This window comes from Pomacea canaliculata, linkage group LG7 (assembly GCF_003073045.1).
Source record: "Pomacea canaliculata isolate SZHN2017 linkage group LG7, ASM307304v1, whole genome shotgun sequence".
In the NCBI taxonomy this organism is placed as follows: Eukaryota; Metazoa; Mollusca; class Gastropoda; order Architaenioglossa; family Ampullariidae; genus Pomacea; species Pomacea canaliculata.
In genome coordinates, this window is record NC_037596.1 from 1,522,087 (window position 1) to 1,537,666 (window position 15,580).

Genomic DNA, 15,580 nt, shown 5'->3' on the forward strand with positions numbered 1-15,580 from the left:
TTTCTTGATCTGCAGCAACCCTGCTTGTCAGTTTGCGAAAACTTGTCAATGTTGTGCTCGTGTAGTCGGTGTGTGTTTATGTACAGCAATAAGAGGGCGCTGTTGGAAGTGATCTACACATACAACTACTGATGACAGTCAGCACCATCGTGATTGACCCCCGATCATGTCGAAAAGCAGTCTACGCGAACACACTAACGATCAACACACACACACACCTTTGCGTTCACGGTGACTCGTCCTTAACTGTAATCGCAATCGTGGAGTTCATCCATGTGTATAGTTGGCACCATACACCAACGGAACTGCTACCTTCCCCGACACATACTCATCCTGAATGCCACGAACCCGAACATAGCCAGTGCCTACTACTTCTATTCTATGATACGTTGTAAACAAACACGCGCACAAACACACACACACACACACGCGTAAAATTTTGTCTCTCATTTACAACAAATACCACACTCTCGTTTTTCAAGCCCTTTTCAATTTATTGAACATACACTTTAACAGTAAAATATCTATTCGTGCTAGGTCAATCGGTTGATTTACAGGGATAGTGTTTGTCTGACCACAGAAGTCTCCCTGCTATATGCAAAATACGGGGAAAGAAACAATTTATTGATTTTATTTATGGAAAAGGCTTTCGGCCGATTTCAAGCCGAATCCAAACAATACACAATACAATACAATGCAAAAACATACATCATAATCTAGAGTTCTAGACGAACTGTATAGAGTCCAATATTCAATTATTAGTTACATCATTAACTACAAACATGCTAGTATTTTCTACCAGCATGGATAACTGGAAAGCAGATGGTAATACTGTTTACATTTCTTTCTCACTACCCTGTATCTTTAATCAAATCAAATCAGACTTTATTGTCTGTCCAGGAGACCCAGGACAGAAATTTGTCTTCGCTCACAAGGGCAGGCATACATTCTCATACAGACATCTAACACACAGTTAGGAGTAAAAATGAGTGTCAGCAGAGAGGTGCACAATGGTTGCAGAGGACGACAGCACGGGAGAGGCTCTATGAGCATACTAGTTATTCCGCTTTCAGTAGTTTGGACCAAACGAGTGTCGACGAGATTGAAAGAGAAGTCGAATTAGCTATCGCCATAATCCCAATGTCTCAGAATGCGGCTTGTGGTTACATCTTGAGCGCGCTGGAGGGACCTGCCAGACGTCGAGTTATGATGCTCCCGCATGTCGCAATAGATACGCCGAAAAAGATCTTGGGTGTCCTAGTGGAGGCGTACGGCGAACGGAAAGATGTCGACATCATCATAAGAACATAACATGTATTACTGACTCTGCAACACCTGGACAAAAAGGACATGACAGGATAGTAGCAATGTCATTTTGAATGATCACAAAATGCAAGAAATGTGAACAAATTTGAAAATAGTGGTGAATGCACACCATGTGCCAAAAACATATGGTTATACCAATGACATTTATTGGGCACTCCATGCAGCACTCACAATAGCACAACAGATAGTCATGTTGAAAGTAATCACAGCTAGATATTTGTATATATTTATACATTTGACTATGTCCTTTTCCATGTGCCATTTCTCCCTCTTTGACAGGTAATCACCACTGCGGAACACAATAATAGATTTCTCAAGATTTATAACAAAGCATACCTGTTTATGTAACTTCCTTGATTAATCAGAATATGTTGTAAGTAAATAACATGGCATAAGAGTGAAAATTCTTTACACTTAATTTTCCTCAAACCAAAAACTGTGTTTTGTTTCCCTGTTTTATTTATTATATGTACAATTCTTTTCTCAAATGATAGTCTCTACAAATATGTTGTGCCACAGCAATATACTTAAGAATAAGCTCGTGTCTTGCTCCAGAGTGGCATATAAAATATATTAAATGGCTTGTTTCTGTGGGTGAAAGCAACTGGATGCCCGATGTGAATGTGTCTTGTTTGTATACTATATAAAAAAAGTACCTGGCTAAAAAAAGAATTAGAAGATTACAACGTTGTTGTTTCAAAAATGTAGCAATGAATTCATAAAGCATTTGTTGATGTTGGTTGTAGCAATGCTTTGAAACAAAATAAACATGCTATCATCCCTTAAATACCTTTATATTTTCAATAAACATATCAGTTCTCCACTTCAGTAAACTGACTAAAGAAAGTAATAGCTTAACAACTTATGGAAAAAAGAGTTCTTCCTCCTCCTCGTCTTCACCAGATTCCGAATCGATATCTGAGTGAAGATCACTAATCGCATCTATTAATTCCTCATGAAATAGAAGCTATATTTTTGAAAGACCTCCTAATTATCAGTAGGCATTAGACAATGTTGATAAATTCTCTTTATATCAAAAAGTCAGGAAACTGATGTGCAAAGATTAGGCATATTTTCAAAACTTAAATTGCAACCATGGGAAAATATTATGTACAAATCAAAAGTAATAAACTTTTGTGGGTATTTTTTTTGCAGAATACAGCAACTGTGTTTAAATATTTCTTAAAATGCCTAATCGTTAACCCATACAACATACCAGACTACATATTGGGCATTTCTTGCCCAGGAAGTCATGGGCATGAGCTGTCTCAAGACATAACACCTGATGATGGTGAAATTCTATAGTTGTGTTACCTACAATTAAACAATTAAACAAACACATAAAATACTATTTTCACAATCCACTTATTCTTTTCATAGTTTCCAAATAATGTAAACTGAAATTATTGGCTTAAAACCCTTATAATTAAACTATATTTACATCCATAAAATGAAACTGTCGCACTACTTGACTACAGGTCTAGTGCCACTGATACAGTTCTCTATGGAAGTGGTTCTCGTTTTATTTCGGACCGCGGACCACTTTAGTTAAGTAAAAATTATGGCAGACCACCAAGGCTTAAAAATCACTCTGTACTATGAATTTCAAATTTAAATTGCTGCATTTGTTTCATTACAATTCAAAACTAAATGTCCTTTTGTGACAGTAGGATAGTAATAAGTTGACATAAAACTACGTATACCTCGTTCTTTGTAATTAAAATGTTAATGCAAGGAATGCATCACTTTAAACATCACTTTGCTGACATGACAACTGTCAGCTGCGGACCACCTGACCTATGTCTGCGGACCACACTTTGAGAACCACTGCTCTATGGAGTCATTAAGCAATATACCATGAGGAGTTTCTTGAAAGTTAGACATATTGGACAACATATGTTTGGCAAGTGTCATGTGCATGTTGCTGTAGTCATGCTGTGACAAAATATGATAGCATGTTTACCCAGTGCCTTGTACATGTTTCTGTAGTCCCTGCTGTGACTATGTAGAAAAGTTGTCCTCCGCTCCAATGCCATGCAAAATTTCTGGAGACATTTGTCCTTCTAGCTGTAGCATTCTGCATAGCTCCATCACTTTCATGTAAAATGCAGTCTCTGGCTTCTTTGGTGCTGCTGGCCATAAGCCATTTCTTATTAGTGTTACTGCTTCTGGCTCACATTCACAGAACTGTACTTTCATGATGTGATCTCTGCCTATAATAATAAAGAGAAGAACAGAAAACGTGCTTTTAGAATTTGATACTGTTCTACCTTTACAGAAATATTATGCAACATATTCTCATTGTTGAAATATGCTGCCTACTTCTTTTCTTTCCACACTACATGTTAAACTGCAGCCTAAGGTAATTCAGCAAAGGAAATATTCTTACCTTTCAGAATTGTAAATTAAAGCTAGTTAGAGCTTTCATTTATAATTGTATTATAACATATTCATTTCTTTGAATCTATTTCATATATTTATTTTGTCTGACATTCAACAGTTAGTGCAAAATAAAAGTAAACATAGGAAAGCATAATTTATAAATCATTACACCAAAAAGTGGCAATAGGTTATAAATAAATATAAAGTCTGGCAAGGCAGACAGCCCTGTAAGCAGATGCCACATGCGAAGAAAAAGAATTGCATGCCCGAAACGAAAGCAAAACCCAGGACAGCTAACCCTCACTGGTGAAAGTCCTGGCTTCCGAACATTTATTCACATTAAGTATCTATTAATTAACATTTATTCACAAGCTTGTTTGGTTTGGTTAAGACAAGGTTCTTCCATACTGTGATATTTTGAATGAATGACAGTAATATGTGAAAAAAAAATTGAGAAGAAATGCATGGGTAAAATCTGTTTTTCTAGAAAACATAATAATCTTGCATATGTACCTTGTGCATCAAAAACTCCAATCTGACGGTAGTAGAGCTTGTCACACTGGTGCTCAGACAAAATGGTTGCTTCTCTTTTCACAGGTAGAAACAATGATGCATCCTGAGAAAACAATAGCAAGTTTTAACATAAAGCTTGCAGCATTCAAGTCTATAAATGTGCCATAATCAAATTATGGAATTTATTTAAGTTTCAAACCTAAACAAAAGTAGAATCCATGACATTGTAATGCACAATGGTGTATCAGTGCTTATATATATAGAGAGAATATTTATTGAGAGAATATATTTTCAGATTGCCAATCCCGATGTGTATATTTACATTTACATAACAATCTAAAAGATTATAAAAAATATATATCTGTCACAAACCTGCTGAGATGTATTTTTTTACATGTTTTTTTTTAATTAGTAAAAGTAATTGTTCGGGTGAGGTGGTAAAGACAGCTATCACTGGGGCTGTTAGTGTCAACAGTCTGAGGCGTGCTGCGCCATACGAGGATGGCCGGCCGGTCTTTGTGTAATTAAGTTCTGTTGATAGGTTGTTTGGTGGTTACTTTGAACAAGGAATGAGTGTGATAGTGTTTTGGATATGTGTAGTTTGATTGGGGTTTTTCCTTGACGGGAGCGGGAAGAAGGGACAGTCTCTTTGGTGTTGTCAGTGCGTCCGGAGCGGACGGTTTTTGTTTGTAACCAGTCTTGACGGACTTGGTGTTGTTGACCTGTGTACAAATCCTGACCAGATTTGTTTTGTATTTTACAAGTTCTGAACCGACTTGAAGTTACAGATTTGTTTGTGTTTTGTTAACATTGAACCTGTTGAGGTGAGTGTGTATCTTAGTTGATTTTTTCGGTGAATGTGTGTATTTCTGTATTGGATGAGTGTGATATATTTGTGTATATTTTATGAATATGTTTGAATTTACATTTATCTAAAAAATGGTTTTGTTTTTGCTCTCCAGGTTTTTCTTGTGAGGTTTTCCTGTGGATTTTAGTTTTGGATTTACTTTTGGAATTTCTTTTGGATTTTCTTGTGGAATTTCTTGTGGAATTTCTTGTGGATTTTCTTTGGATTTTCTTTGGGATATAACTTCAAGAAGAAGCGGAAACATTGTGCTGTTCAAGTGAGACTTTGAGAGGAACTGTGCAAGAAGAGTGAATACTTTTGAAATTGTTGGAAGAAACGTGTGTTCGAACTGTGGGGTTGGGGAATTAGGAATTGTTTTGTGTTGTGTTTCTCATTTTGATTTTTAAATTATATTATATTTTTTTAAATTTAAATTGTTGTCTGTGTTTTTATTTATTATGTTCCTCGTCTGAAAGGCGCTGTAGAGTGCACGTGACAATATCCACAAATGTTGATATACTGTACTTACTTCTTTGCAACTGTATCAAGTATGTCTGATGATATATCACCGAACAACAGATCTTTTCATCAAATGATTTGCAATATAGGCTTCCCGGTCCACAGTCAGGAAACCAGACAATCTCTGGGACCTGTGCACAGCCACAGAAGCTGCACTTTTTTGTGGCAGGTTTGAATTCTTTAATGTGGACATGAACAAGACCTGCTCGCAAGACTCCAGTTGCACCTGGTCTCGTAAGAATTGAATAGAACTAACGTTAATACATACTGCTATCTCGAAGAATATCCTGGAAGGTGTCACGTTCCTCCTGTTGCTGGGTGCTTACACGTCCATTTTGCACCATCCAACCTCTCATATCCACTGCAAAAAATAGTTTCTTACGTTTACGAACCTGCCCGAGTTTACGCACAAAGATGGTATATCCAGCTGGATACCACTTTCTTGACCGTGGCATGCTTGATTAAGTGAACACGTCTTCACAAAATTAAAAAAAAGAAGAGAAAAATCACCGAGACTAATGGAGGAGCTCACAACAGGGAGACATGAATTAGTGGGGTTCTCGTTTTCATTAGCTTTGACATTAATTCTTCTTCGTGATAAAATTAATGTTTTATCTATTTGTATCATTTTATTTCTTAATTTTACTTTTTGAAACAACCAGCTTTTGGTTTTGTTCTATTTTTCTTTTGTTATAAGGAGAGAACATCGAAATGACTCCTCCCTTCAATAAAATGACTAGTTAAAAAAATACTTGCTAACTTTGTACCAGAAGAAAATCACACATTAAAAGACTAAGGATAAAAATATAGTATTATAGTGCATACAATATATAATTCCCCCCCCCTTTTCCTTCTGCTTTTGTGACCCGCCTCTATACTTTTTAGAAAGCATTGTGGACGTGTTTTGGAACTCTTTGGAAAAGGAAAACAAATGACACTGACTGACGTCCCCCCATCCCTACTCCTCATCAAAATAAAAACAACACAGACTTTCGCATATTAAAAAACTCCACAAATCTCTTTAGACATTTTTTTTCTCTTTATTTTAATATAAGCACTTCTCCCAGTGCTATAGCCTGTGTTGTTGACCCTTCGGTAATCGACAATAAGCAATTCGACCTTTTCTAGTCGGATTTTCGAAAAGGAAAACAAATCGACACGGAGTGACGCCCTGGCATTAATTCGCTATATGGTATATCGTCATCGAAGCAAATACCAACATCCATACCAACAAATCCACAACGTTTTGTGTGCACATTTTCCTATTTCATTATTTACAAAAATAATGTACAAAAATAAAAGATTTTCTCAATGCTATAGCCTGTGATGTTGACCCTTCGGTAGTCGACAATAAGCAAATATACGTATGGTCGATTCGATCGCGTTTCCCTAATTTTCTTCCCTGTTCCTGCTTCTTTCGTAATACATCTGTTTACTTTATAAAAAGCATTTTAAAATCGTATTTACTGTCGTGCTATCTTGAATTCTGCCTTGTCCATCATCCTCTAAATCAGTGGTTCTCAAAGTTTTTCGGACCGCAGACCACTTTACTTAAGTAAAAGCTATGGCGGACCACCAAGGCATCAGTAAAAAATATGTCGGACCACCAAGGCCTAAAAATCAGTCTGTACTATGAATTTCAAATTTAAATTGCCGCGTTTGTTTCATTTTAATTCAAAACTAAATGTCCTTTTGTAAAAGTAGTATAGTAATAAGATGACATAAAGCTATGTATACCTCGTTCTTTGTAATTAAAATGTTAATGCCACGAAGGCATCACTTTAAACATCACTTTGCTGACATATGACGTCTGTCAGCCGCGGACCACCTGACTTATGCCCATAAACCACTGCTCTAAATGACTAAATATTGTAGTCATTCGTGATTATGCGGTTGAGTAGGTAGGTTGCCGGCAACCGTTGCTCATTGCGCGCAATAGACATTGGTCAGCCCAGAACTGAGAACGAGAACTTTTTGAACTGAGTCAGGGTCGAATCGGGTGCATCATCATCATCATCATCATCATCATCACCATCATCATCATCATCATCATCATCGTATATAAACGACTCCATCAGACATGTCAGTCTGTTATTATTTTTTATCGTATTACTTTCTCTGTGTTAGAATGCTACAGACTGCCGATTTGTAACTCTGTTGTGCTTGATATAATAAATTTTTAGCAAATTAAGCTATGCTTATGTTAAAAAAGTGAAAACAAGCTCTCGAAACGTCTGGTCACCTTATCTTTATTACTTATTGCTAGCTATGTTAAACCAGTTGTGACAAAAAAATGACGCTCAGAAAAGACTTCTAAGTTTCAATTAAGCAAATGTTTGAACCCATGTCTTCACGTTAAGCCCGACAATAATAACAAGTAGTTCATTAAGTTATCGTCACCATATTATTTCGATTTAAGAAAAAACCGCTATTGTCACAAACGGTGGGAAAGGTTACGAACTATTAAAACACTAAATTCGTGCGTTGATCTAGCCTATCTAACTGTATATACATAAGTGTTTCCGGCGTCAAATCAATAGGGATATTGATACACGTACTCCTTAACCCCGGCCCCGCGCGGATGGTCGGCCCCAGGCCCAGCGTGTTCCTAACGCCGCCTCTGGTTGATATATATATATTGTCACGTGACCGCCCCCGACGTCACCGGCTGCACGCTCACAAAAGCTGGTAACGAACGCACACCTTCTCGCTCGGCCGGAGATGTCAAGAAGAATAAGTCGATTCCAATTTGTGTTTTCTATGTTTGTCTTTCTTTTCGAAGTCAGTCTTGTTGTTTAAACTTCTGTTTCTTCGTATCTTGTCATGTTGTCATATCCCATCCTCCTTAAAAAGTGTGAAAATGCATTGTATAAATTTGGATTATTATTTGCACAGCGGTTGTAAATATAAGAGAACAAATCTAAAGTTAAAAAAAAAAAGAAATAATATTTTGAGACCAACAGCTGATGTGTGTAGTATGTTTGGCATTATCTACTCTAACCACATCATGTCCTTTACTTAATTGCGATCCTCTCTTGTTGCACTACTAAACAATAGATATGACATTTAAAATGGTCATATTTGACCCAACAGGTGTGCCACCCGGGCCTTGTCCTACAGATATGTACATGTACAACCTAGGGGTACATTCTTACAATACATCGCACTGTGCGTATATGAATGAATACAAAAGGGAGGCAAGCACTGGACCCTTTAAGACTTGTTCCTAACGAATTACTTCCTTTGACAACTGAAAAATAAAAACTCAACCAATCAGGTATTTTGTTATGTTTAAAAGTAGGCAAACATACTGTGACTAACTGTCGCGTGTAGCGACGTATCCAGCCGCTCCCAGCGCCGAACAAACCAACACGCACACGAAACGACGCTACAAATATATATTTAATGAAAACAAAATAAAAAAACGAACCCCCCAAAAAACCAAGAAACACAAACGCCTCCCAAACGGACGCCAACCGACCTCACCCACAACTCCCGACAGTTCCGTTCCCGTTCCGCACAGCCACCACCGTTCTTTTAACGGTGGTCACTAACGAGTCTCCGTCTCTTCGATGGTAATCACAGTCAAACTTTTCTCCACGGTACGAAAATCATTACACAGTTAAAACTTCTTCCATGATGGTTCTTTTTTTTCTCTACTCGTCGTTTCCAAACAAAAACGTCACCAAAACAAATTACTTTATTGACGCAACAGGCTGAGTCGGCATGCGACACGCGACACTAACTGCCATGATAATGTCGGTTACCGGTTACTCAATTCAACCTGGATTTGAACTCAAACTACAGACAATAAAAAGAAAAAGATAAATATTTCTATTCTAATGTATATACTAAAAAGATTTCTGTTTCTTTGGTACTTAATTTTTTTTTATATCGTGCAAATAATTTTATTTTGTAAATTTCTAATGACCGTCGTTCCGATTAGTGAATTCCCTGTGGCATTGTATTAAAAAAATTTACACCAAGGGAATTTTTGAAAATGCTCTTTAAGATGGAGTATACAGATAACTGTGTATGTTGTAAGTTTATAGATATAAACTTTAAAAAAACTGATCAAAATTTTATTCGCGGTTATTCAGCGATTCATCTACTGTAGTTATGCCCAAACTACGGCCAGTGGGCCATATCCGGCCCGCGAAACTTCTGCCCACAATGCAGGAAATCGGCACGTTGGCAATAAAAAAAAAAACAAACAACCCAAAAGAACGAAAAAGGGAAGAAGAAGTATTTATCCCTACGTAGGGATGTCTCTCAATCTTTTTTTCGATGGACGAACATTTCGATTCAGTGCTCCGACTTGGTGTCTCTACGATGCAGCCGGACATTCAGAAGTTGGTTTGGGGTAAACAACTTCAAATATCCCACTAATTACTACATAATTAATGGTAAGTACAACTTGTTTCTAATAAAAATGGTCTCTGCTCTATTTTTTTTGGTTGTTGTTGCGGTGAAGCGGTTCGTGACACGCAAGCCGAAAAAAAGGTTGGGTATCACTGGTCTACTGGTAGTAACCACACTTCTCCCTATGTACTCATTGAGCATTAGAAACCGGCGAAAAAGAGGCTTTAAAATTTTTTTTAATTGTTCCTGCGGTGTGTCATAGAGCTCTGTGTGTGTACGCGTGTATGTTTGTGAAAGAAATAGAGATATTTCGAGGATATGCAACTTAAGTCTGCGTTTGTCTTATTACAAAACACAAACAGATGACAGGAATCTAGTGACAACATATGTGTACAGTGATACCTCGGTTCTCGAACATAATTCGTTCCGGGAAGACGGTCGAGAACCAAATTGTTCGAGAACCGAAGCAATGAAACCCATAGGAAATAATGGAAACTGGATTAATTCGTTCCAAGCCCCAGAAAATGCCTATTTACTGGCCTAATTTGTATATAATATGTAGAAAAACATGAGTCTCAACAAGAAATAAGAAATAAAAGTGTATTTATTAAAACAAAAACAAACAAAAAATGTACTGTACAGTACAGTAAATTGTGTTTCATTTACTGTACCTGTACCAAACTTTATGGCAGGAGGGAATGAATGTGGAGGGAGGAGGGAAGGGGGATGGTTATTGTTTTGAAGGGGAGTCCTCTTCAATAAAAACAGAGGGTATAACTGCTCTTCGGGTGTTTCTGTTCTCTGTATCTTTTGCTGAGGAGAATCAGAATCTTGCTCTGCAGTTGCTTGTCTGATTTCTTTACGGAAGAATTTGTCAATTGTTTGCTGTTTTTTTCTCCTTTGCAAAATTTTGCGGAAAGTGGACATAACATTGTCATTAAAAATGTTAACTGCTCTATTTGCTACCACTTTATCAGGGTGATGTGTTCAACAAAATTTGCGATTTCTGCCCATTTTGCACACATTTCATGACTCTCTCCACAAAACGTGACTCTCTCTCTCTGCACTCACACTGATGACGCAAGCAAGGCGCGCTGGGTCAAATGAACGCCATTCGGCTCAACTCGGCTCAACTCGGCTCATCTCGGACGTTCGGATGTTCGAGTTCCAAATATTTGTTCGGATTCCAAGACAAAATTTTCTCGAATTTCCTGGTCGAATACCGATTTGGTCGAAAGTCAAGGCGTTCGAGAACCGAGGTATCACTGTATTTGTAGATAAGTTGTTAGTCTATAGCAGCCACCAAAAAAACATTTTTGTCAAATAACAAAAGACGAATGATTGTGATTCAACTTTTTTATTTTCACCTTGCGTTTTCGATGACATTTACAACGATAAAATTCAAAATCTTAGACCACGTTTTTTTTCGACAAATTAGACATTACTTTCCACTCTTTTTCTTTTTCTAGAATTGTTCGCTTTAGAATTGTTTGTTGGGTAAAAGACCTTGGGTTATAAGGTAGACTTTTGCAGAAACGTTTACAGTTTACTACTCTTTAGGGTTGGCTAGTGTACATGTACTTCCTAACTTTTCATTACATCTTGTGACAGAATAATCAAATGTAAAATAACTATCTGAGAAATGTTTTTTTCAAGTAGTTTAAATGAGAATTCTGACTGTAATAGATAATACTCAGAAAATGTATTTTTTTTTTCAAAATGACATTCAAACAGTATTAAATTTGCAGACCATTGACTATGGCGTCTTTCTATAGAACACATTTTTGTCTCAATTTTAAAGAATGTTCATTTTTATATCTTTAAATGTCTTCCAGTTAGCGGATGAGCAAGGTGTTCCATCAGGTGAATAAACTCTGCACACACAATGTAAGTTCCATAAAAACAAAAAAGGAAGAACATCAAATAAAACGATAAAATATTAAAGAAAAAATAGCTTTTAGGACTTCGTAAATAAGAAAATCTGCAAGTTCTGAAATGTTTTTGCAATGAATCTCTTAAAGTAACAATTTAGTCGTCTTTATTAACTTTTATACAAAACTAGTTGTAAAGTACAATTGCTAAGTTTCTAGAGTGTTTACATTACTTTAAAATGTTATGGACGTAAATACGCAAACAAACAATATCAGATTCATGTGAATGTGTCTGCCTAATGAAATTGTTATTCTGTATATTGCATATTTTTATATATTTTACACTTTATTATATATTGCATACTATATTATATATTAACATTATATTATGTATCATATGTATAAATATATTTTACGCATATAGTGAGGTTTTGCTATGCAAAAAATGTAAGTACATATAAGTAAATTTTTAGCAAGAATTACACACTTGGTGATTTCTAATATAGATATGCCTGTATAAATGATACTTTAATACCTTTATGTCGGTTGGTCAGTGCCGGATTCAAAGTCTGCACCCACATCGTTTTACCTGATAACAGTCATTGTCAGACGGTAGATAAATGTAAATGTAGACTGATGTTACTTTAAAAAATGTGTGTTCAAAACCTAAACACATTACTTTCATCCAACAAAATCAGTGTTTATCAAGTTGTGAATAGTTGAATGTTTTAGAAACACACATAGCAACAACATTTGTCTTTTTTACAAAGGGTGTGAACATTATATATTTCTGATATATTCGGATAGGTAACTAGGATATACTTATTTCTACTGCCTGGAGCATGGGACATCAGGTTGGAGTTCCCTGTGATATCCATCTCTCTCTGATAACCAGCAGTTGCACCAAAATCTCTTTTGTGAACTTCCGTGAACCACAATCTGTGAGCAACAGAAAAGCAGAAAAACCTGGTATATGTATGGGAGATATGAGCTTAGCGACAAATGTGTAATCACCCTCAGAAATCATAAGCAATAAGACATTTAATGTCTTTAGACACGTTGAGAATTCTCTTTTCTGTATCATTGAGATTTAAATTTGCAAAAAAGTACAAACATGACAAAATTGCATAAAAAAGCATTTTTGGAATGAATTCTAAGAAATTTTCTTGTAAACGCTAATACAAAGCATTGAGACTACTTGTCTTTATCCTAAAGGATGTAGTATTACTAAAGTGATAACCAAGTAAAATAACAGTCGGTGTGTCAGGTGCCATTGGAAATATTGTCTGCCTGCTGCCATTAGGTTTAGGCAAAGTAGTCTTTAACTGCAAATTCCTTGGGGGACTTCCCGCATGTGTAATGGTTTGTTAAGAATAGATTAAATTTAACAAATGAACTATAAATGTTAATAAATTTTCAAAATTTATTTTAATCTGAATAGTAAACAATGTTGTCCGTGGTAATCAGTTGTGATATCTACCGCAGTGAACATAAATGCTGTGATGTGATTCAAGAAATGTGTCCACTTAAATGAAATAAATATCGGAGAAATATTGTTGTAATGTTGAGCAATGCCGACTACAACTTTCATTCTATCATGGTACAATCGTGTCAAAATATTTTGGCCCAGTATGGAAAAATACAGGACTGACATCGTGGCTACCATTAATCTCTAGCGCGCAGTCTTAGACATATATATTTATTTGTATATACTATCATCGTACTGGAAGCTCAGATTGGTTGTGTTCTGTGCCGACATATATACATATGGCAGTCACGCATGGCAACTGCGAGCCATCATCGGCTACCTGCAGACGGCGTGTTACCATGGTGACAGCCATGTAGCGGGAGTCTCTTACTGGCCGCTGTATCGTTTCCATCCTGGCTTGAGGCTAGCTCTCAGTGGCCAAGATGGTCAGTACCTACAATCGCTGGAAGCACGTTGGTCAAACCTTTTGTGCTGTCTGGGATGTTTGTATCGCAGCGGATTGATCACATAATTTGTAACGTTTTCTTGAGAAGAGTGGTTAAATGTGTTTGCGAGCGCGTGTAGGCATCTGCATGTAAACCACGCTCGCCGCTCTCTTCTCACCTTTTTCAGCAAAAAGGTCCGACCAACGACTAGCACATTTAATGTTCAGGGAACAAAATAGTGGCAAAATGAATGAAACAAGGTAAAATAGCACTGCATGGCTTCACCCTCTATTCCTACAGTCGCTCTCCGTTCTTCCCTCTCTGTCCGCTCTCCCGTTTTTTTCTCCCACGTCATTCTAAGGTGACCAGCCGTTTCGGTGGCGAAAGCGGGACACGTGCCGATGATGGTGTCGTCACCGTCAAAGAACGCCGAAAAGAGTGATTTTTAAAGACAACTGGGACATTTGATGGACTTGCCAGAAAGCCAGAAAGAGGGACATTGTGGGTCCCGCCCGATGAGCAGGCGGGACATGAGGTCAAAAGCGGGACGTCTGGTCACCTTATCATTCTCTTATGTCGTCAAAGAATGCGTCACCCAGAGCCGCGTCAGCGCTCGCGCGACTGCTCCTCCCCGACCACAAGGAGAACAAAAAATAACCATGAATACAAATAGGCTCGCCTGAATCGCTAATCATTACATAATTACCAAATTAAATATCATTTACATCTTGTGGTCTTATTGAAAAAAAGCATCTTGAATAGAAGCCACTTAGTGGAGAAAGAATACACTACAACAATAACTTCTTATTATTCCTGTAACTGTTGTGTTTTTTCAGGTTAAAAGAGAACAGTCTTATGACATTTATAAAACATGAACGTGGCACAGCGACCAGATGCTATGGTGCTATTGACAACTACAGTAGATAAGTATTTGACCCAAGCACAACATGTCAGTTTTTTTCTTAGCATTTACTGAATAGAATGGTTTTTAAAGTTATATCTTACCTCTCGGAGATGCCAGTCAGGACAAAAGTATTTACCGGCAGACCTGATGGTCAGTGAGCACACTTCACCAATGTCGTCCGTTGTAACAATGAATCCGTCGATCTGATTTCTCTCAAAGGCGTTGAAATAATCGAGTAACATTATTTCTGCAGAAGATCCGCGAGATCCATGGAGAGTAATATAGATGTCGGAGTTTGTTCCCGCGTCTTTTTCGTCAGATGTATGAATAATAATCTTCCATACGACCCCTAGAGAAATAAAACACACCAAACAATATGCTAAAAGTCTCCCTCACCCCCAATTTTGTTCCTAACAGAAATATTTCTGCTTGTGTACTGTAAGTGTTTTGTGTTTTCTTAATGTACATCACAACCACCGCTTACCATGGGCACCACAACCTCCAAGAAGCAGGAGCACAAAGACGAAACGCCACATTCCGCTGACTCAACAGCCGCAAGCGACTGTATGTGTAGAAATGTTCTAAAGACAGTTTGTGATTATCGCGCGTCGCTAGGTCTGACGTCACTGGTACTGACGTAAGATATGGAGGCGGGGGGGGGGTGTCATTACGTGCAAAGAGCGGGAAATTCTCAGTTCTAAGGAGACTATGTGTCGGAGGCCTGGGATCGAACCGGCAGTGGAGGTGACGTGGACGTTGTGACGTTGTTATACTGAACATTCAGTGTCGCGCTGGACCCTTCGTTTGACTGGAGGATGTATCTAAATGTTTGTGTATGATGGGAATTTTTTTTTCTTGTCAGGATATTGACTCTGTTCCGGTTTGTTTACTTTGCACTTTTCACCTGAGGAATGATTGGCTTCGTTTCTCGCGGCGGGCACG

General features: G+C 37.5%; 2 protein-coding genes across 12 annotated transcripts in view; both read right to left on the reverse strand.

Annotated features, from left to right (window-relative positions):
• Window positions 1–15,580, reverse strand: part of LOC112569471 (A disintegrin and metalloproteinase with thrombospondin motifs adt-1-like) — a 595,732-nt gene that overhangs the window by 179,076 nt on the left and 401,076 nt on the right. The window lies entirely within an intron of this gene.
• LOC112569498 (lipoxygenase homology domain-containing protein 1-like) lies at window positions 11,291–15,243 on the reverse strand. Its single transcript, XM_025247308.1, has 5 exons — window positions 15,123–15,243; window positions 14,740–14,987; window positions 12,656–12,759; window positions 12,356–12,409; window positions 11,291–11,823 (listed from the first exon to the last, which is right to left on the reverse strand). Exons 1-4 carry the CDS (start codon window positions 15,172–15,174, stop codon window positions 12,406–12,408), a joined length of 408 nt encoding a protein of 135 aa, XP_025103093.1. The 5' UTR covers window positions 15,175–15,243; the 3' UTR covers window positions 11,291–11,823; window positions 12,356–12,405.